Below are 23,974 nucleotides of genomic sequence, written 5' to 3'. Positions count from 1 at the left end.
GGGCAGAGCTCTGGATAATGGCACAGAGCGCCGTGGACGTAAACAGAAGTGGCATTTGCCTGCCTTGGTCACTGCCACTGCCGCCACATGAGACCAATATCAGTGAAGTCACTGACGGCGCTCGCCACAAATATGAAGGCCTTTCCCCTCTGGAGGAAGTTTGTCTAAGCCGAGATTGCACGCCCTTTCCACACTGAGCCAGAAGGAAGAAAAAGAAAAAAAAAACATTTTCAAGGTTATAGAGCTAAAGAAAGATTGGGGATGATGGTAACTTTAGGTTGTGTTAACACACACAGGATGCATATGCAAAAGAGCAGTAGGTTGTCACCATAATGCTCGTTTTATGTTTCCATTCTCCTAGCCACGGGGACAGGGTTACTGGTTATTTACTCTCCGGTCTCTTTAAAACGTTCCCACCTCAGGCGCCTCTATCGCAGCTTAGCCGTGGTAAAGGAGCGAGCGTCCTCCAAGCGTGCATTTAAATGCGCTTTTATCTCAGCCCCGTCACTGTGCTAATGTCTTTATTTCCGTTACTAACGGCGCCGCTTGCCCGGCCACCGCCCCCCTCACCATCTGTCACCGAGGGCAGCCGCAGCCCTAATGGAATGAACATCTCTGTGCCGCGCTCCACCGTCGCTCTGCACCAATGCTGGAGAGCGTTCATGCTGACTTAGCTAATTCCTTTTGTTTCGGAACCCTGTTGATTTTTTAAAAAAAAAATGTAATCCTGATCTCACAGAAGGTCGTTTTAAAACTCCTTCGCAGACTCACAATGGAGCGCATTTGAGACAGGACTGTGATGAGGAGAAATATCCCACAGTGTTGTTTAGCAATCTTTTTTTTTCAAGGGATCAGTGACAGCTGTGAACCATGAGGTGAACACTTCCCCCCATACATCCATGTTGTTTTGTGTGTGTATTCCCCTTCAACCATTCCTGTCAAATGACTCATTTGGGTGCAATTATCCATCTGCAGATACCCTGTCTCTTTCATGTCTGGTCTGAAAGTCCCGTCATGTTCCTGAGTATCTTAACTGGATCAAACTTAATTTATAGCAAACTGAATGGCATTCGCCCCATGAGCTTTGCTTTGATACCCTAAACCACGAACAACATCATTTGTCTCCATGGATTATCCAGAGTAGAAGTTTCTTTCCACCTACAAGTTGTTTGCCAATTCACTCTCTCTTTCTGTGTGTTTGCCCCCGTGCACCCCCCAAGGGATTTTCACACTGTCAGATAATCACAGTAGAGTCTCCCTTATATTTGTTTTACAGCTTTTCTGGCAAAGGCCATAAGTAAATCAAATGAGGAACTGTACCCAATGTTATTAAAAGACTTGTCACACATAGCTAAATGTGGGGTGTATGTAACACTAGTGTAATTCTAAACTGTTTAAGCAGAACACTGGAAGGGCACATGGCAGAACTTATGAAATACCTGAGTATTATTTATTTATAACACTGTAAGTACAGTATAGCTATCCAGACAGAGCGGAGCACTGACACATAGAGCCCTTATATACCTATTACAACAACCAATAGGGGACCCCCACCCTATTCAATTACCAATCAAATTCAACTTGATAAAATAACATTCTCAATCTTCTGTGTGTTTGGAGCACCACAAAATGTATACTGATACTGTATTTCTGGAGCCAAACCTGTTGAAATACAGCCTAAATATGTAAATATGTAAAACTTTCACCAAAAGGACAAGGACCTGTGGAGGTTAGGGGTGAGTCAGAAAAGAAAACCTGTAGGCGGATGTTCATGTCTGGCTCGCTTCTAATCCATAGAATCCATTCAGAGAGTTGTCTCCTGACTGCTAACCCTCATTATGTAGTGCTGAAAGTCATGTGTGACCGACTGACCAAACCACCAAGACCACCAAAACACACCCCTCTCACTTTTACAACACCATATACTAGTAGTAATAGTGAGTAGAACTTGGAACTTAAAACTTCTTGAATTTCACAGATAAGACTCTAGTATGTAACTGATTTATGTTAACAAAATAACAATCTACCTTTACTTAATTATTACCAGTTGTATAATGACCTTTGTTTTGATGTATTTTATTCATGATCCTTTTCACTTGTCTCATTAAGTCATACTGTATCTGTATCTTCAAACAGTGCCTATTCTTTTTTCTGTAGGGGACAGATCACTACGCATGTGATAAAATGACTTTGTACAAACTGGGAACTTCATGTCTATTAGTTCTTACACATTTCCAATTCTTGCCTGCACGAATATTATTGAAAAAGTTTCCCCAAATGCTAATCAGCACTGACAGTAGATGTAGGGATGTGCATGGGATCCATTTGCACATGTAGGGTGTGGATTATAGTGTATTTTATTCCTGATGGATGTGGGGTACAAGTTCAGGGTCAGTGTATTGTTCCAGTCTATCCTTATGTGCGTGAGTGTATATTTTTATATATACATATATATATATATATATATATATATACACACATGTGTGTGTGTGTGGATATACACTCAAAACAGCAAGGCAGTAGGGCCTGCAGAGACAAAGGGTGAAAGAGTGAGAGGGCGATACAGAAAAAAGTCGGCCATGCTGAAAGGTACTTTAAGGACATGGGCAGCATCTGAAACGCACCATGCTGTGTCTGACTCTGACAGAGGGTTGGGTAGGCAGTCTGTGTGTGTGCGTGGGTGTGCTTGCATGTGTGTGCGTGTCTGTGTGTGTGTCTGTGTGTGTGTCTGTGTGTGTGTGTGTGTGTGCTAAAACGAGCCCTGTTGGGGACAGGACCTGTAGGCTGATTGAGAGAGTGGAAGGTTTTGCTGGATGGGAGGAGACACTTCTACGATGCCCAGGCTCCTGGCGTGCAAAGCGACTGCTGTGACGAGGATCTCATTCGGCTGACCCCCGCTATCCAAGAGTGCTGCAGGAAACTCACGGAATGTGTTTTTGATGCCTCTTGATGTGGCGCCGTACTTTAGGGCTTTTAAAACACTTTAGAAGAGCAGTAGCTTTGGGACTCAAGGGACGGTGAGAGACAAAGATGTATCTGCATTATATTTCTTAAAGCCATTCCGACAGTCGGACCAAATTACCCACCAACACATTCACTGCCCCCATGCCCTTTAAACACACATACACACACATGTATATACACAGACATGCACACACACACACACACACAGTGGAAACCCAAGCCCTTGGGCTTGGAATTAATTGGCTTGATTTCCAGCGGACGAGATCCTCACCCCTCCACGGTGGTATAGCTACCTCCCCATTTACTCTCGGAGTCCAGGGTTGGCTTGCCCGCCTCGACCTTGACATTTCCCCCACTGCGGCGCACTAATCTGGTCCATTCTGCTTCCAGGATGGCTCCGTAAGAGCAGATATATTTCTGAGGGTGTCAACCAAAGCCACATTGCACACAAACAGACATGCACAAAAATAGACACGGCCAGTTATCTCCAACGACCTCTTTATAATCTGCACTCTATATGAGGGAGCGGATCTGCGTCCACGCTTACCATTGATAGACCAAACCTGCATCTGCGGCCCGTATTAGCCAGACTAAATTACACTCATTTCATGCATTTCTAAGCATAAATTCTCTTTGTGAGGTGTGTCAAATTGACAGCCAATGTAAAAACCAAATACCTGACGACAGAGACTGTTCAACTAGTCACAAAGATGCAAATGTATGGTATTTGCTGGATAAGAAGTGCTTGGTTCAGCATTTCCTGTGCTGAAATGTGACCTTCACATAATCAGCATATCCTGTCCGTGAGTACTGTATAGAATATAGTGCATGCAGCTTTTGTCCTGGGTCATGCATTTTCCTAAAATATGCATTCTAGTGCCAGAGCAGATCCAAATTAAAAGACTCCCACAGCTATTTTCAGATACATTCAGTCATTTCTCAGGGTTAAAAGCAGAGGTTTGTACTGTGCACACACACACACACACACACACACACACACACACACACACACACCCTCCTATCTCACACAGAGATCAAAAAGAGCCATAACATCATATGAAATGAATATTCACTCATCAATATTAACAATTATTCCCATCACAACCGATATAAACTGCCGCCCCCGCCCCCCCCTCCCCCACGCACACACACAGACACACACAGACACAGCATCCATCCACGCAGAGAAACTGTTACTGCTGTATTAGCATAGGAGTCCCATTTGTCTGGCCATTTAATGTGCAAGTGAGGAGTAAACACTGAGACAAATCCTCCCGTACAGGCATCTGGGCCAATAAAGAGCAGCCCAGAGACGACAGTGAGGGCCATTTCATGGAACAGATGGCAAGCAAGCATCATTTTTTAAGCTGCCATGTAGGACTCCTCTCCGCCGAGAGCACCAACCGATGCTGTCGCTCTCCCTCTCTCTTTCTGTCGCTCTCACACACATGCACACACTTAATTGTGGATGTCTATTCAAGCTATGGCTTGCTAATCAGGGCCCTCTCAACAAGCAAATGCTTGACTGTATTTCTATTCTGCAAGTCATTTTTCTCTCACACACACACACAGAATAGAAAGGGACGGATTCCTGTTCCCCACTTTAATTCTGTCTCTTGCTCTCTCTGACGCACACATGGACAAGCATGCATGGACACGCACGCATGCACATGCACACACACACACACACACACACACACACACAATGCTCGGACTGTCCCTCGTCCACCACACAGCCATTTCTTCCCCCAGGAGGTACAGCGTTCACATCTGTCCCTGTTTAGCACACATGCGAGGAAACATTCCACAAAGTCATAACCATACTCATCCCAACAACAATACATCCAAAATTAGATTTCCAGCCACGCTAGGTAGTGGGCAGCCCTTTCTCTCTCTTTCTCTCCGTCCCTCTGAGCAGAAATATATCAGGTTCTGCATCACAGACTGAATTAGCGGAGCTTCAGAGATTGATTTTCATAGAGTAAACACTCCCTGTATTATTATGCAGCATGTCCAATTGGTCCTTTACACTCGGAGATAGCTAATGCAACCCCGGTGGCATTCTCTGTGATAGTGTTAGAGTGCTATATTCCACACCAAACCTGAAAACAGGGAGGAAGAATTATAATCATGTACTTGGACTACTGGCATCTGATATATCACTGCAGTGTTCTCAGGAAAAAACCTCTGCCCCTGTGGGAATCTTATATGAGATTTAAACAGAGGACTCTGACATGAGGCAGCTTTTAAACACATCAAATACCCCCCCTCTCTCTTTGTGAATGCAGAGTGTGGCATCGGATTATTATGCCCTTCAAAAGATCTTTTGCTGAGAACGCAAGGCCTGTGTGGGAAAGCAGAATCAAGGTAAACAGCTCCACACCAGAGGTTCTCACCGCTCACCTGTTTTAAGTCGCTGCATATTAAAAACCCGCTGCGCGATGCCCGTCTGTCTGGGGGACGCCGTTACCTGTTCCCAGGCTGCAGGGCATGCTCAGGTTTACTAATCACAGGCTGGCCCAGTGTTAAAGGACTGTCAGTGTGCACATGGGGGGGTTAAGGTTAAGAGCAGACGCCTGCCAGGGAGAGTGCGGGGGTGGGGAGCTGCCGACTGGGAGTCTGGAGTCGGGCTTGACGTGCACGGCTCTGCAGTTGAGCGACACACCAGGGTCTGTAATGACGGGGTAGCAGGGTGCTAGGTGACGCCGCCTGTAATTATCCCCATGGCGATCAGACACTTTTGTCTTTCCCAGGCAGGAAGATTGAGAGAGGGAGGCAGCAGGAGAGAGACAGAGAGCGAGACAGACAGGCAAAGAGCGAGACAGACAGGCAGCATGTGACTGTGTCTGCTGCTCCTGTGTCATGAGCCGTGTTGCGCTAGTGCGCGAGACATAATCTCTGCTGTCGTGGCTCGAGCTACACAGCAGAAGAAAAGGAGGAGTGTAACACACTGAGGAGCTCTGGGTGTGTCTTACCTGTGCGCCAGCTGACGCCCAGGAGACAGGACTCATAATCCTCTCTGTCTTCCTAGCCGCAGCTGGGACCCTGTGAAGGCATTCACATAAAGAGCTGTGTGTGTGTGTGTGTGTGTGTGTGCCTGGTAAGTATGTGGGTGTGTGTAAGTGTGTGTGTGTGTGTGTGTGTGCCTGTGTAAGTATGTGTGTGTATGTGTTTGTGTGTGTGTGTGTGTGTGTGTGTGCCTGTGTAAGTATGTGTGTGTGTGTGTGTGTGTGTGTGCGCAGATAGAGACGACCGGCTCAGCTGAGTCCCCGCTCCTGTAGATGAGGGTGGCACATGCTCCTGGCTGCTGACTGAAATGTTATCTGACATGGAACACGCCGCATTGATTTTCCCCTCCTGCCCGTACCTGGAGGTAAGGCGGCCTCCCTGCTGGCCCTCCTGTAAGGAGAGGGGGGGGGGGGGGGTGGGGGGTGGAGGACAGCCGCCTAGAGATGAGATGTGCTGATGAGCGCTGGGCTGGTGAACCAGGAGAAGAGAGCAGCATCGCACCCACTGTCAGTCCACTTCAAATAAGTGCTACCACAACCCCAGCCATTCACTGGAAGAAAATGTTCCCCTTCCATGGAAATGTTATTCTTCAGTGTTGCATATAGACTGTGTAAAAGGTCAACATTAATGGGGAAATGACCCATAGCTTATAGTGAGTGGGTGCAGGTTAACTAAGAATCATGCTTTACATCCAGGATCTGCAACATTATTACTACTGCTGCTACTGTTACTAACATTGTTGCGGTCATTAGGAAAAACATAAAGTACTTAACTATTGCATTTAAGTAATGTCAGTTAATGGTGTGCAGGTGTGGTGTTTTACCAGCTTGTTAGGGTCATCACCACATCCAAACATGCAAATACCTCAAAGAAAATTGAAATGATGACTTTGCTTAACATTGTCCATAGCGCAAGCTAAAACTACAGTACTGAGAATGGAATACTTCTCCTGTAGGTTAAGCTTGCCAGTAAGACCTTTAAATGTCAGGGCACATCACAGCCCACACTGAATCGCTATCTGAGGCATTTATGAAATTTCATTTCCAGGAGCAACTGCAGAGATTTTGGCCAAGGTCATGTGTGACAACAACTGCTTTGGACCTCTTTTTAACAATCAATCTTTCATTTATGCTCAGTATATGAGAGACATTCATTTTTCACTAGGCCACAGATAAGAGGATTCCAGTTCCTTGGCTAATCTTCATTGCTGCATCAGTAACCAGCTGTTTTGCCACTGAGACTTACCGTAGATTGGGTATCCTGCATCTGGCAGACGTCTGTTGTGTGGATAGATGGCATTTTAAAATGATGTTAATGAACGCTTTTGAAAAGGGAGGCCATTTCCCCGGCTTATTGTGCAGGGAAGATGCATGGAGACCCCAACCTGCTAGTTTTCTAAAAAATATCCGTGTGAATCCCATCCCTGTACACTAGCGGAACTCTTTGTGAATGCATCAAGAGACTGTACCTGTTAGACAGGGAAGACGCGGCGAATCCGATTATCTGACAGGAGTGTTGCGATGCAGTGATATCTTCAGACCGTCTCATAATTCTCTAAGACGCACAAACAAAGACTTCGGCGGAAATTGAATCTGCACTGTGAGAATTCCGTGACTGCTCATGTTGTGAGTCTGTCAGCGCGCCGATGGCCGGGAAAGGAAGCCAAGATGTCGAGATAAACGCACAGGGACTTTGATGTACGACAAGCACATTAGAGTAAGCGCTTCATCTTTCATGAAAGAGATGGGACGGGAGTTCTCTGTTGTCAGCATAGCGACAGTATTTGTCTATCCATCCCCCACTCTCATGTTTTTCTCTCGCTCTGCCAGACACATTCCTCCAGTTCGACACAACATTTTGGATTCTTTTTTATTTTTATCTTTTTTTTGGTTATGGGTAGTGGCGCTTTAGTCAGTTGAGATTCCAACTGATGGGCCTGTCAGACTCATCATGTACTGGCTGTAGCGGTGGGAAGGGGGCAGATGGGGAAAATCCCCGTTGCAGGCCATGAAACGTGTTGAGCATGTAGCGAGAGCTGGAGTCTTTAAATGAGGCTTTAAATTGCCATGTACTGTCATGTTAGAGAAAAAAGCAACTGATTTTCTCAGTGTCTATCAGGATGTTGAATGCAAATTATACTGTGAAGAGGTCTATGTCATTTTTTCCCTCTATTTCTATTTACACTAATTAGTCGTGCATTTCTCCCTCAAACCCGGTGAGGTTTCTTTGCGCACCCCCTACGCAGTTCTTGTTTTTATGATGCACTGTTTGACCCTCTTCATTTATATTTATCACAAATGGGTGAATTTAAAAAATAAATAAAGTATGTGATTTGCATCAGTGTTTACTTTAGTGACCTAAATGACATGAGCTGTGAGCACTCTTCTCCAAACAAATGTAGAGCTGTGAAACTTGCGAATGAAGAATGTGACTAATGAGTGTCGTGAGGAAGAGTGATTGCATGTTAAGTGGATAGAAGACAACGTGTGTGTGTGTGTCTTCGCATCTCGTGCCTCCAGCGCTCAACATCTGGTGTTCACCTGAGAAGCACGGATCTGGCTGTGATGACATCACCATGTGAACACAGGACGACACGCAGAGGTGCCACACAGCTTTGCTGTTTCCCCAACATCTGTCAGCAAAACACATCAAACCGCCCTCCATAGACCTAATCAGCTGAATGTCAATACATACTCAGAAAACCATTAACATACCCTGTGCACGTGACTGATCGCAGAGCTATTGGCCATTATAACAAACACTAACGCCTCTTAATATCTCGCTCTTAAGCAACAAAAAGAATCTCCCGTATGTACCGACATATATAGAGACAACACACATGCACACAGACACACACACACACTCTGATTAAAGTGAATATCCATCCCGCCCTCCAGCGTAATTACACTCAGATCAATTTAATCTGCTCTTTCCCTGCCTCTGAGCCATTAGCTGCGTAATGAGAAAGGCTGAGAGATTACTCCACGGACTAAATGAACATAATGAACTAGGCTCTGGGCTACAAACACCGACAGCAAAACAGATCTACACCAAAGAACAAACAAAAAAACTAAAACTGATGCAGATGTGAAGGGACAAGCAGGGGACAAGGGACATGCACTCTCACACACACGAACAAACACAAGAAGGAAATGATGAGCAAGAACAAGAAGACTACAGACGGCAGTAAAGGGTATAACGCCATATTGGAGAGAGAGAGAAACCGTGGAGGCCATCAGTTGAAATGAGGCATTAACAGTTTTATGAGCTGCAGTTATTCAATTAACAGCTGTCTTCTGTCTCTCATCACCTGTTGTTCCAACAGGAGTCAGATTGAAAAAAACTAGTATATAATCTATTGCATGAAAACAAGACACTGCTCTTGTCAGCAGACACAGGTCAGGCTTTCAATCCAACTAATTTGCATATTTGAAGCACATTTATGCATTATTATTAATATTTTAAGCATTTCCACTCAGGATTTCTTATTTGAATGGTCAAAATTTGGATTAAAAAGTTGGAATGGGAAGTCAGGGGAATGTCAACAGGAATCCTGACACAAATCCTGTCACTTCAGAAAAACCCCAGGTAGGAATGAACATGTTGCCCTCATTCAAGGATTCATAGCACCATTTGGAGCATCTGTCCTGTGTGTGTCACACACCTTATTCTTACAAGCATACCCAGCAGGAGGGTGTTGTTTTATTCATTAAATTGGCCTCACTATCAAAGGGCCCCACAGCAAATGTATGACATTACGCTAGCACTGAGCACAATTCTTTTGTATGGAATGAAATGATCAAGGACTGCAGTTTTAGCCAGAGAGTGGGTGTTTGTGCAAGCTTCTAGCCTTTACCCCCGCCATAACACCAACAGTGCAATCTGCACATTTACGAGGGCTGAGATTTAAGCAGCCGCCTAATGCGAACCCCAACGCACCGAGCCTTCTCATTCCTCCCATTCTGTACCATTGCTGGAGCATCATTTCCCTGACCGATAGATTATATAGCCTTTTGGATCCAGGGTAATAAGACAGAAAAACATTAATTAAATCTCCTCTCTGTGATGGGTCTTATAGCATAGATGGGCAATTAAGAGTCCCCAGGAGAGAGATAGAGAGAGAGAGGTGGCAGGAGGAAGAGGGCTACTGTTAGCACAGGGAGGAGAGGAGAGGAGAGCGGAGCTGAACTACTGCTGGCCTGTTTTAAGTCTCATTACATTTTCCACAGAGCACTCTGGAGTCTACAGACAGATTCATCCAAGCGTTCACCTCATCTCAGCACAGTGGGAGTGCAGAGGTGTGTGTGTGTGTGTGTGTGTGTGTGTGTGAGTGAGTGTGAGAGAGAGTATACCACTTGTACACTTCTGCATGTTTGTCTGCTGTAGATGCCTGATATGTTGTGTGGGTTTGGAACAGGCAGATAAGAGAAGGCTACCGCCATAAGAAAGTGTTTCCCCTTCTATCAGTGGCACAGACATGCTGATAATTGGAGATCATTAATGCGTATGACAACGGGGGACAGGGTGTTATTTTAGCCTGGCATGCTTCAGAGGAGGATGTGCTACATTAGCTGTAAGTGCAGGTGAAGCCGAGGTCACACTACATTAGACAGAAGTGTGTGTGTGTGATCAGCCACATTTTGGACTGCAGAAGGAAAAGTCTTTGTCGGCACTGGTCGCACTCAAAAAAACATAAAACGAAAAAGAGAGAAAGACAGAAAGGAGTGGAGAAGAAAAGAAGGATGGACAAGAAGAGAAATAAAGGTAGTCTGTCTGCTCTTGGCCTCAGAGCAGTGCAGCACATGGGAGCCAGGGGCCTCACAAAGCCGCCAACAACCAATAGACCCGAACATAGCCTCCGGCAGCATGATTCATAACACACATGCGCACACACACACACAAACACACCGTAAAGACCATACCACACCCCACCCCAACAGCTGTATATGTATCACACAAATCTTTCAGTCTATACCCCACTCAAGCAAATGTAACCACATACTTATTTCCTCTGTCCACTCAAAATCTTTTTTTTTTTATCAATTACTAATATCTATAAAGGCCATACGTCCATCTCTAACAGTTATGTATTAATCAGAGGCTGACATATAGTAAGAGATATTTAAGTTGAAATGGTATGACTCTGAAGGACTGCTCTGACCTGGTCTATCCCAAGATGCACGTGCAGGTCTGGGGTTGGGCGAAGGGTGGTGGAGTGGAGTGGAGGGCGTGGAGTGCCTGGCACCACCTACTCTTCTCGTACTCATCCTGTGGCCTACCACCCACTAGGCTGCAGTCATGCTGAGCTTAAGAGGGCCATTACATGCCATTAAGAGCTCTCCGGCAGGAGAACGGGAGTACAGAAGACACGCACGACGGAAGAGGGAAGAGAGGTAGCGAGAGAAAGTGAGCGCTTTTGTGTGTAAAGTGGGATTGATTATTTGAACCAGTGATCCAATCCACACTACTAACGAGAAGAATCATTTATCAAGAGAAAGACCACCAGACAGGAACAAAAGAAACAGCAGTGCGCAGGTCTTGGTTTCGCCTTTGAACGCGACGTGAATAAGCCACACCATGTTTTTGACTCACCTGGCTGTGCCGAGCTCTGATTAACAGCAGCTAACAACTAGACATTCAGAAGAAAGCCACCTTGGCCCAAAGAGAGAAGCTGATCAATGAACCGGGCTGACGAAAGCCTAAGCCCTGAGCCTAAGCCCTCGTAAAACAAAGAGACCCACAACTAAATCAATAATGACAAGCACTGGCAAAGAAACCATCTTACAAAGCTAATCAGAATTAATCAGTCAACACAATGTTTACAACAAGCAGGTTACCTCACTAAATTTAAACTTAACAAAGAGAAAGACCAATTCCGGACTAAATGCCAAGTAAGCAGCTTGTGTAACAGGGGTTCACAAAAACATGGCTGCCCAAAAATGTCTCATTTCTTCCTTGCTCCAAAGTCCAAATATATCATGTCAGGCCTATCAATATTTTTAATTAAGTAATTATAGCCTTTCCATAATTAACAGGTAAAAGTAAATCTCTGAGGGAAATTGGTAGTCCATGGACAAGCAGCAGCAGCAACACTTGACAGAGTCTTTAGACACAATATGGTAATTCTATCATTTGTTAAGCAGAATCACTTAGTGGCAAACATGTGTGTGTGTGTGTTTCAGTGCTTAATTAATTATGCCCACAGCAATGAGTCAGACGGAAACAGCAGTGAGAGTGGGCGCTGGTCACGTGTGTGTGTGTGTGTGTGTGTGTGTGAGCCTGATGTTTGCATTCATGTGGGGTCTGGTGCGCTGCTTGTGTTTTGAATGCACAGGCGAGGACGAGGCAGAAGGGGGTGAATAGGGTGTTATAGATTTTTACCATGAGACAATCCCACAGCAAAGATGATTTATCAAACACTGATATGAGAAATGTTTGTTTAGAAAGAGGTAGTTTTTGCTATTATCTGTAAATTTGAAGTATATCATCTTCTCAAATACGTAACTTAAGAACTTTTACACACACATTCAATCGAGCATGCACACACACACACACACACACACAAATATACCCAGTGACTCAAGATGAACATATATATATATATACATATATATATATATATACACATTAAACATTTATAGATCATCAAGCTAAATACAAAACACTGTAGTACAGACATATTATGTAAAAAATTTAACAGATAAATAAAGTTCAATACAACTGGTAGGTACAAAAAGCTTGGTCCCCATTGCCAATGAAGTAGTGTTGGGCATGTTTGAGATCTTATTGCTTTGGAGAGGGTCAAGTCTACTTGAGTATTCTGTGGTTGATGTTACTCTCCTCCTGATCAACAGGCTTTAGGCTGGAAGTAAGTAAGTGTGTGTGTGTGTGTGTGTGTGTGTGTGTGTGTGTGTGTGTGTGTGTGTGTGTGTGTGTGTGTGTGTGTGACTGTATGTGTGAGAGTGTGTGTGTGTGTGTGTGTGTGTGTACGGTTTAGGGAGGGTATGTTTGATTGATTGTTTGAATTAACTGTCACCAAGGTACCTTTCCCCCAGCACAACAGCAAAACACGAACACACACAGGGACCCCTGCTGTAATGAGGAAAAAAAATGAGAAAAAAACACTGGCTCTGAAGATGCTCCAAGGCCTTCACATTGAGCTCACATTACACATACTGAGACTGTACAGCATGACTGCAATGCCCAGCATTAGCACATAGCCTTGATCAGCATGGCCTCCAGGACTTTAGCAAGCCTGGACATATCAGCAGGTGAAGGGAATGGATCTAGGGACGGATGACGTGAAGGTGGAAGAGGAAGGCGAGGAGGACGAAGAGATGGTAATATGGCTTGAGGTGATGGAATGAGAGTCAGAGCACAGAATGTCAGGGTATAAAGATAATTGTGAAGGGGACCGCTCACTTAACCACAGGGGAAAGAAAGAACGCAGAGAGCCGGAGGGGGGGTCAAAGGAGACAGTACAGTAGATGTAGGTATAGTGCTGGTGGTGGTGGGCAGGGAGACTGACGACCTTCACAGTCCTGCTGATCACTCAGTATCCAGCTCCTTTGGTCCTCCAGCTGGGGGTTGGGGGTGAGCCAGCTGTGTGGAGACAGTGCGACAGCTTCAAAAGGCAGTAAGTTGCGAGGTCATCAACCAGTCCGTTCGGAGTCCACACATTCCCGTCTGCCCGTCTGTCCGCCTGTCTCTCTCTCTCTCTGTCTGTCTGTCTGACAGCCTGACCAAAAAGTCCTGGCGAGGAGCCGAAAGTACAAAGCTGGGTGTTATCAGTCTTAAGTACTGAGGGGACTTGTTGTCTCACTCTGAGAGAACTCCGGGTTCTTGGTTCTCAGGGGATCTGGATCTGCAGCTCCTCTTCCTCATCGTCGTCCTGGTCGCTGGGTGGTCTGTCGGGGTTGTCCGAGCTGAACCGGGCCGAGGACGACGTTCTCATCTTCCCAAACAGCCCTGGACTCTGCTGCCGCCGCAGCCTGAGAGAAAGAGAGAGAAAGAAAGAGAGAGATAGAGAGAGAGGGAAGGAGGGAGAAAGAGAGAGAGGATGGTCAGAACTCGAGTGAGGTGGGAAAGGTTCTTGTCCTCGACTCTGCATTTCCCAGGGACAGGTTGATAATAAGTGAGCAAAAAGGTAAACAAAATCTCCCACCTCAATGAATTATTCAGACACTTTCAAACGCGGACACCCAGGTCCAACCCTGAGGCCAGGCTTGTCCAACTGCCATGAATACTACTGAGCCAGCTAAAGGCAACTACCAGCATTTGTTCTCCCTGCTAGCTTATGTTCCACACACTCCACGACTCAACTTTAATGGCTGCGGGTGATCTTCACTGGATGAAAGCTTAGCTTAGCTAAGTTACTCCACAATTCTGAGTGAATAAAGAAACAAACGCGCCTGATTTATCAGTGTTTGGGGCGAGAGAGACGGCTCCTCATTTTGCAATGATTCATTGCATTCATCTGCAGCCAGCGCCTCTGCCACTGTGTTTGGCGGTCATAGCCAGCCTTAGCCAGCTGCCGCCACCCCCTCCCCACAATGACAAAGACAAACAGGCACGAGAGCAAACCCAAAACATTAAATTCCTTAAACCAACATGTTCACACACACTCTCTCACACACACACACACACACACACTCTCTCTCTCTCTCTCACACACACACACTATCGCTCTCTTTCATACTCAACATCGCTCTTTCCCTCCCTCTCTCTCTCCATCCATCTCTTTGCCTGTCCTCTCTCTGGGCTGTCACAGGCGCTCACGTCTGTGCCTCTGTCGAGGCTGATTAGGGCAGAACAGCTTAATCTCCCAGAAAGGAGCGGCCAAACAATACCTGCCCACTGAGATGCCTGCTGGGTACGTTTGCCAGCTGTCCAGGTAAATAGAGTTTCATTAGAAGGATAGAGGGAAGGGGGGAAGTGAGGAGATATATAAAGAAGGAGAGACAGTAGAAGAGGTGTGTGTGTGTGTGTGTGTGTGTGTGTGTGAGTGTGTGTGTGTATCTGTCTGTGTAATCGGAAGTGAGACAAGAGAGGAGAAAAAAAAAGCTGTGTGTCTAAGTCGTCAAATGTATGAATGAGTGTGCACAAGAGTGGAGCTATGACAGTGAGACTTTTTACACAGTGTTTTCAAGGCGAGAATATTGGTGCGTCATTCCGCCTCGCCGTTCTGTATAAAAAGTATAGAAGCGGGATTTGGGGGATGGGGGGGAGGTGTGTCATCATTGTTGGTCCACCTCTGAGCTGGCAGCAGAGATAGTCACAGGCAGAACGACGTCTGTGCAACAGAAACATGGGTGACGCAGCCTGGCAGCTAACCAAAATGAAGCAGGACTACTGCGCTGTCAGAACACACAAATCTGACATGATGAGCAAATCTGACATGTTGTACATGATGAACATTGCTTTAAACGTGCACGGCTTCCAAGTTCACCCCATCATTGTTTTTGAAAGTAACAGGTAGGCTAGTTTATTTCCGATATACGTTACGGCGCATTTGAGACGACTCGGAATTCGGAACATCCATATGATATTTCCCAGCTTCGACCTTAATGCGTTCGAGCCAAATTTAAACATAAAAAATTAAGATTTTCCTTCTATTTGCAGGCTATTAATAATTATGTGAATATTTGTTCATTTTGACACACTGCCTCTTCATGCATCTTCTCACACATTTAAAGAGTGTTTAGTTCTTTGATATAGTCAAGGACTCTGTTAGGTTATGTTACCTTCACTGATAATGAATCACCTAACTGCAGCCAGGGAATTTTTTTCTCAGAGTTTCTGAGTCAGAGCTACGTCTTCAAGTGGGGTGCTAATGCAGTTTTCCGAGTTGGAAATATCCAAGTGATCTTGAGTGGTTTATAGTCGAAGCTAGATGCTCTGTTACACATCACACCTCTGGTTCCGCATAGCCCGATTAGTATGCAAAACGAAACACTGGGGGCGTCATTATGCTGCTTCTGTTTTGTACAAACAAGCGAAGGTGGCAAGATTATGTGATTATGGCGGGACCGCTGTATTAGAAGTGCAAGGGGAGGAGAAAAAGAGGAGGAGAAAAAGAGGAGAAAGTGTGTGCATGTGTGCTGACACCTTGTAAGTGTGAGAGAGAGAGAGAGAGAGAGAGAGAGAGAGAGAGAGAGAGAGAGAGAGAGTGTGTGTGTGTGTGTGTGTGTTCAGGGGTGAGGAGAGAAGAAGAGTAAAAAAGAAAGCGAAAGAGTGCCAGCGACAGACAGGCGATGACTCACACAACTGATCAATTATACAGCAGCTCTTATGAACTGCGACCTCAAGCTGAGGCGAGCATCCACAGTGCCCCTCTCACTTATTCATTAAGATATGATGGGGTTGATATCACACTGGAGGCCACCCCCACACGCGCACGCACACGCACACACACACACACACACACACACACACACACACACACACACACACACACACACACACACACGTGCACGCACACACCCACGTGCACGCACACACACACACACACACGCACACACGCACACACACACGCGCACACACACTTAGGGGATAGGCATACATGATAAAAGTAGACAGGTGTGAAGGATGGGGGTGAGAGGTCTAAGGTGATGGTAAAGTAGGGACCCCCACAATATTGGACCAGGTGTTCTCTGTGTGTGTGTGTGTGTGTGTGTGTGTGTGTGTGTGGGATGACTAGGGTGGTGAGGTGAGCTGAGTGGATAGCCTGAGATGGCACAGGACCACAGTGGCTAGCGGCCAGTGCATTATAATACATGTTGAGCACGCCGCCATATGGAGCCTGGTTAGATGAATTAGGATCGGTAATGGAAGTGATGAAGCCATGAGGGACACAGAGGGGGACGTCACAGAGAAGCGCAGCTGCTGATGGCATGGGCACTGCAGGCCAGCTGTACTCTACACAGACGGAGATGGCTCTGACACACCGCTGAGGAATGAGAGACATATAAAACAATGTGCAATGACTAGCTAAGTTACACATGTGAATATCAGGGCAGGCCTTAAAGCCACATGGTCAATATGCACTGTTGTTACAGGCACAGAGAAGCGTGGGAAGGAGAGAGAAGAGAGCGATGGAGATGGAGACGGAGAGAGAGAGAGAGAGAGAGAGAGAGAGAGGGAGACAGAAGCCTGTGTGAGAGGAAGGAGAAGTCTGAGTGAGACACATATACAGTTTTAAGGAGAGGCAGAGGTAGAGGGAGAGGTAGGGAAAGAGAGAGTGTGAGAAGCAGAGAGAGGAAAGGAGGCCGCTTGGCCTGGGTTAATTACATTTTCATGCACCGGTGGCTGTGGCGGTGGTGGTGGGGAGAGGTGGGGTGTAAATCCCAGCCCGCCGGAGCTCTGGCACACCCCTGGCCACTGCACCTCCCTTAATGACCGTGTTAGGGGACTAGCAGAGGGGCCTGGGGGCTACTGCAGAAGCCCACTGCAGCCAGCCAGGGAGTCCTATTTATGGGGGGCATGACTGTGCTGAGGAGAGAGTACTGTACGGAAAAGGAGGAACTAAACCATCATTCAATGAGTCATGCAACAATCTAAAGGCAATAGAATCTTTATCTTCCATGCGGTGTGAGCCGGTTTGGATGACAAGGCCTGCTTAGTGAATGAATGTACGTGCGCATAAATATGGAGTGTAAGTATATTCAGACTTTACAGTGACAGGATTGAAGAGTTCAGAGGGGTCAGTGTCATGTCAAATGACTTGCTTAGGGTGAGGGTGAGAGAGAGAGAGTGTCCGGCTCGGGCCATTCTCACAGAGAGAAACAGAGAGAAAAGAACATGAGAGAGAACATGAGCAACTAATCCTCCCCATCCCCTCCCCTCCCCTCCCCTCTCCTGGTCTGCACTGTCAGGAAGAGGAATCCTGTTAATGGGGCCAAATTGCACATAATTGAAATGTGACCACAGTGGCCTGCAACAGGGCTAAAAGCTTTTCGATTGCGCCCAAAAACACTTAGCAGGTTACAAGGTCCTACATAAGATGATGATGGTGGGAGCAAGGGTGAGGGTGGGGGTGGGGGGTGGAGGTAACTAAATTGAGAAATAATGTTTTTGTGCCTGTGCACGGACAGCAGGGAAACATGACAAATGCAGAACCTTTCTGGCTCATGATTTTACCATGTGCCAGCCCAAAGAGGAATTGATCACCAACTTACCCACTGTTTTACAGTAGGCTTGTTGGTTGCAATTGTCTGTGTTCATTTTGACAGCATGTGCGGTTGGGTATTTCATGCTAATGAAGAATTTGGAGAAGGACAACCGGGAGAGATGCATCTCTCCAATACACTACAGTTGTTTGTTTAATGAAAACACAAAGTGTCAAAAAGAAGACATTTAACAGGGAATGTTGATGGGCTGGCACAGGTCCACTGGTTAAGGCCAGTCATGTGGTAACAGCATCGGCGTCTCTCTCCAGTCCTCTTTTTCAGTCACACGTATGCACAAACCCACTCGTCCTGAAAGTGGCCCTGAGGCTTGAGGCACAGAAGATGCTTGGCTGCTCTCAGCTAGATAGAGATCGATACACACACAAAAAGGACCAGATTTTCTTCCTTCTCATTCCACGAAAGCCTCTTTCAGCCAGTGTTTAGAGACGGCTAAATAGCATGTCCGTCACACATACAGAAATCCTTCAGACACACCAGTCAGCCATCCACCTCTCACAAACACACACACACACACACACACGCACGCACATACACTCCCATATCTGGTCATGTTGAGCAGTGGTAATCCACTGGAGCTGTCAGGCTGCTTGAGTGTGGGATGGCGTGAGCGGGTTGTTAAACGTGGCGGCAGTGACAGATATGGACAGCCAGGAGGGCCAGATTAAGGACCCAAGGAGCCATTACAGGATACGGGATGCCTGAAGAGACGCTAGGGTCAGGATTTTCCCTGTCATGATGCTCCGGCAGCGTTCCCAGGCAGCTTCCCAGGGACGCTGTTATCGGTGGTGTTCTGCCCGGCTCGGGCCTTATCAGTGTGTGTCTCTCATGCACACACACGAGCCCTTGCTCTTCCACACACACACATCTTGTTCTCCATCTAGCCTATGACCTCACTGCTGTTCACACAGCCAGGAGGCCAAAGGTCAAGTAGAGGAGAGAGAGAGAGAGAGAGAATGAGAGAGTGTGTTATGTCTGTGTCTGGGTGTGAATATGTGTGAATATGTGTGTGTGTTTTCTTCTAGAAATCCACCATGCCTTGGAGGGATCACCTGCCTTCTGAAAAAATATTGATTTAGGCCAGAAATGTTATGGCTCTGCAGTATGGGAGGTCATAAAGGGCTTTCTCTACACAAACAAAAAACGACAGTGAGAGAGAGAAATAGAAAGAAAAGAGAATGAAATAAAATGGGTGCAAAGAGACTTCAGAAAAACCTCTTTTACAGAATTTTCTATAGAATATTAAAGTGTGTGTATGTGTATGTGTATGTGTATGTGTGTGTATATGTGTTTGTGTGTATGTATATAGAATGTGTGTAGAATGACTCCATGCTGACACACGATGCGCACACCATATCCAGGCTCAGCCTTGTGTTTGCCCTGCCATCGTGGCCAACGGATTTGCCTACCTGGCTGCATGAGACAAATACCACCCTATATCACCATGACAACTGTATTTTAACTCAGGACTCCATCCATCTCCTTGACAACAGCTCCTCCTTTTCAACGTCACCCTGACAACCCCAAACCAGGGTGCGCCCCCCCCCACCCCCACCCCCTGGTTCTCCACTTGAGACTAGGATTGTGTCTGGTGGGACTGCCAGCTGCAAAGTCCACCTGTTCGGCACAGGTAGAGCAGGGCGGTATATGAACTTCATAAGGTCCACTCATATATTGTGAAACGAGATATAGGATGAGACAACACCGTTTATACCAATACAGTTTATTGTTGTGTTACAGAACCCGTTTCTTCCATAAAGCCGTTTCCAGTGTTTGCGCTACACTCTCTCCTCTCTCACACTCCAGCCCCCACTCTCCCTCTGCGCCTGCGGAGGTCCCTCTAGAGACCCCCTAGTGGTCAGCGAAAGCAGTTATATATTTCACTGTAACGACCGCTGACGGCTGGAATGTTTTCATGAAAGAGTTGTAAACGGTATTGACTTACTGAACGTATTTCTCAAAAAAGCCAGAAGATTACCCTAATTACCCTATTTGCTAAAATATCTTTATGATTGTGAAATAAATCTCTGGTTTCATCCAAGGCACTTGCAGTGGTGTTTATTGTAGGCAATACGATTTAGTGCTAGCATAGTATCTGAGGACAAAACTAAGGCTATCTGGAGATTGGGGTGCTTTGCATACAGTCTGTCGGTGGTTAGGTGAATAAAGGTATACGGTTTGATGGTGACTATAATCACATAGGGTTATGATTACATTGCTTTTTCACAGTACACTATTCACTTTTCCTTGCCCTCTTATACGTATGTTTACAGCCTGGGCATGCACCTGACACTTCAGCAAATAAATATATGTATATTTTCCCAACAACAAATTGTTGATCATATAATGTAAATGCTTAAACAGGTTCATTATTTTAAAAAGTACTCGATAAATGTCATTCCATTAAAAATATCTGATTCTTTCTTTTAATCTTCATGAAATGGTAATTGTTGATTTTAGCTTAATCTTTATAGATATTCTTAATTAATTCCTATTCTTAATAAAGTCAGTAAGTAAGTAATTAAGTATTTCAATAATCCCTTGGTTTTCTCAAAATTCCCAGGAATCAGCAGCAGTGTTCTTGAATTGTCATGGTGTCTATCGGGTTGAAACCTGTAAATAGTTTTAATCAGTCATTATTGTTGTTGAAAACAACTGAAAGAGCATTCACAGAGATAGGCCTATTTTTATTTAGTCTAGTAGTACAGTCTAATAGAATTCAGTCTATTGTATCTAGTTCATATCATTTTCCGTTGACATGTTTTGCGTGATTTTAGTCCATATCGCCCAGCCCTCGGCACAGGTAAGGCACTGTAAGCTTCTGTGATTTTGCACTTAGAGTGGACTTGGGTACTTCGGTGAACTAAAGACTGCTACAGCATTACCACACATTACCATAAACGCATAACGCAGTGGGAAGACTGAATATTAAATTAGTCTGTCTCATTAAAAGGCACCACTAAGTGGTTTATATCTCATCTCTCTCTCTCATATAGGAGAATTATTTAAACACGGTAAGTGGCGCTATGCCTTTCTGCTGACGGGACCCCACTGGTGATGCAGGGCATTGAGGCTAAACGCCTGTGACTTCCCCTGGTTTCTCTTGGCTGCAAGACGATAACCTGATGAACCGCCGATACACATGCGTCGAAACACACTCTCGCTTTATGCTCGGGTGAGATAACCCTGTGACCCTACCACAGTACAGAGACACACACACACACACACACACACACACACACACACACACACACTGGACTTAGGTGCAGGAGTTAAACAATGAGCTGCGCAGTGAGGGTGTGTCAGCCTGGGCGTCTCCATGCCAACAGGGCTGCCTATCGCAGTGCTTCCAGATGCGTTTCCATGCCGACTTGCCTGTCGCTCTGCTCGCTGGAGCTGTGGGGGTGTCCAGAACTCTCCCTGTTACTAAGGTAACCCGCAGCTCTGCAGCCAGTGATTGGCTGTGGGAGGGTGTGAGTCAGGAACGCAAGCAGAATGATAAGGAAGAAGCTGAGGGGTGGGGAAGAGAGGGAAGCAGACAGAAAAGAGACGGAGACCTGTAGATGATGTGAGCTGGATTATCAGGCAGGCACAGACAAGAATGGGAGAAAGATAGAGTGAGTGAGCATGTGTGTGTATAGGTGTGCGTGAGAGAGTGAGTAAGTGAGAAAGAGAGAGAGAGAGAGAGAGAGAAAGCTGGAGTCAACAGCCCCTTACTAATGCTCTCAGCACAATCAACAGGGAGAGAAACTGCCACAACCTCCAGCAGCTATCAGTTTCAGTTTCTCTATGTGTGTATGCAGGTATGTGTGTGTGTAAGAGAGACAAAGATGGAGAGAGCGTGTTACCTGGACTGCAGATGTTCCAACTGGACCTGGAGGTTCTCAGTCTGCTCCACCTGCTCATCGAGGGACCGCTGGAGCTTTCTGCTCTGGTTATGGGCTTCATCCAGCTGTAGCGTGTGCACACACACACACAAGATATCAATGACTGGATATGCAGAGGGGCCATATTGCACTGCATTCATAATGGGTACAACAAATTGATTACTACTGTAATCTAAACCACAACGAGCTGCACGGCAGACGCAATCATTATAATTTATCATTTGTTTTATGTCAGTCCACTCAAAGACACTCATTAATCCTGTGAGCAACAAAACAACACAGTGTGCCTGGGCATGCTTCATGTTGATGTACCAGCATGCATATACTGTATGTACGTATGTACTTGTGTGTATGCATTTGCTTCGAGATAAGCAACATTTATGGATCCAGGAGCAAGGGTTTACACATAGAATGTGTGTGTGTGTATGTCAGACTGTGCATTTGCAAATGTGCTTGTGTGTGTGTCTATATGTGCCGACATCCTCTAAAGCAGCGGTTCCCAAACTTTTTACAGTCCTGTACCCCTTCAGACATTCAATCTCCAGCTACGTACCCCCCCCCCCCTTAAAAAAAAAAAGGTGAATTCTGTTTTGGCTCATTTTGTTCACCCTGAGGTAGATTGATGGCTTAAAATGAGTGAATAATATGTGCCACAAGTGACCCAAACCTTCTAAGGTTGTTGTTTGCCAGCCATCAACAGAACAGAAGACAAAACAGAAACAGAAAAAAAACATTATTTGCAGGCGATTGGGAAGATGAGTGAATTCATTTTACAGGCTGTAGCGGAGGTGTGTGTGTCAACAGTTGAACAGGGGGGCGTGGCCGGAGCGGAGTTCAGCACAGACGTGACATTTTCTCAGTGGTTTTGTTTTTTAATTAATGCTTGTTCATCATTGCTATTGTTGTTGTGTTTATTAGAAAGAAATACAGCCTTGCACGGCAAAATACAGGGGAATTTGGGCGATTTTGATGCACAAAATGATGTTTCCGTCTGAAAGCTGCAATTCTGTTTCAAAGGGTACATCCCGTGAATTCCGTCTGATTTCCGTTATCGCGGAAATCGCGGAAATTACGCGTACCCCAGTTTGGGAACCGAGGCCCTAAAGCATGGTGCAAGCATTCTTCAGCTCCACAAAGTGCATGTGCTGCTTATGTGGGTGAATGTATGTGAACGTATCTGTGAATGTGTGTGTGTGTATTAACCTCATCTTCAGCCTGGCCCAGCTCTTTCTTGAGCTCCTCCACGCGCAGCCTCAGTTTTTTCACCTCCGTCTCGTGCTGCTCCACTCGCCGGTTGGCGTGGGCCAGTTCAGCCATCTTCTCCTGGTACTGCTTCTTCAGCTTGGTGTGAATGTGGCGCAGGTCAGCCAGTTCCTACACACACACACACACACACACACACACACACACACACACACACACACACACACACACACACACAAACAAAACAGCACATTTTAGGCTTTTAAGCTCCTTCTTAAATGTCTGCAACAAAGCACAACATCTCAAGGCTAGCCCCCAACTTTCCAGATCCAGGAATCAAAGGGGGGTGGAGGTAGGTTGGGGTGGGGGTTGTTGACTTTGCGAAATAGATGCACTAGGGTACCTATGACTCATAGTGCACATCAGAGGAGGGAAAACTCACAGCCTAAAACCTGGTCTGGAGCAAACAGGAAAGCAGACCCCCTTTGACAGGAGAAATGGGCCCCCAACATGCAGTCCAGATGTGTTTAGTGACCCTCCCATTGAGGTATGAAGGTCACAGGTGTCGGCGGCGCGGGAGAAAGACAGATAAAAGCCCCCTCCGCGTGGTCAATAACACAGTGCTCGCCACACAGGGCTATCTCACAGAGCTGGACGCTCTGCACACAATAACACACTGTGAGCCTGTTTGTCAGCACCTCCCTGGTAGAAAATTAAAGAGTGGCG

At 45.9% G+C, this 23,974-nt stretch overlaps 1 protein-coding gene across 1 annotated transcript in view; it reads right to left on the bottom strand.

Moving 5' to 3' along the window:
• Nucleotides 1-12,912: 12,912 nt before the first annotated feature.
• Nucleotides 12,913-23,974, bottom strand: part of ccdc102a (coiled-coil domain containing 102A) — a 65,439-nt gene continuing 54,377 nt past the window's right edge. The window contains exons 7-9 of the mRNA XM_012834653.3: nucleotides 23,249-23,419; nucleotides 22,007-22,110; nucleotides 12,913-13,964 (exon numbers count right to left, since the gene is read on the bottom strand). Of these exons, the coding sequence (XP_012690107.1) occupies nucleotides 13,823-13,964; nucleotides 22,007-22,110; nucleotides 23,249-23,419 (417 nt within the window). The 3' untranslated portion in view covers nucleotides 12,913-13,822. The remainder of the gene's footprint in view (nucleotides 13,965-22,006; nucleotides 22,111-23,248; nucleotides 23,420-23,974) is intronic.

This window comes from Clupea harengus, chromosome 6, assembly GCF_900700415.2.
Source record: "Clupea harengus chromosome 6, Ch_v2.0.2, whole genome shotgun sequence".
NCBI classification, from domain to species: domain Eukaryota; kingdom Metazoa; phylum Chordata; class Actinopteri; order Clupeiformes; family Clupeidae; genus Clupea; species Clupea harengus.
Note: the sequence above shows the minus strand (reverse complement) of the source record. Positions and strands in the feature narration are given on the sequence as shown.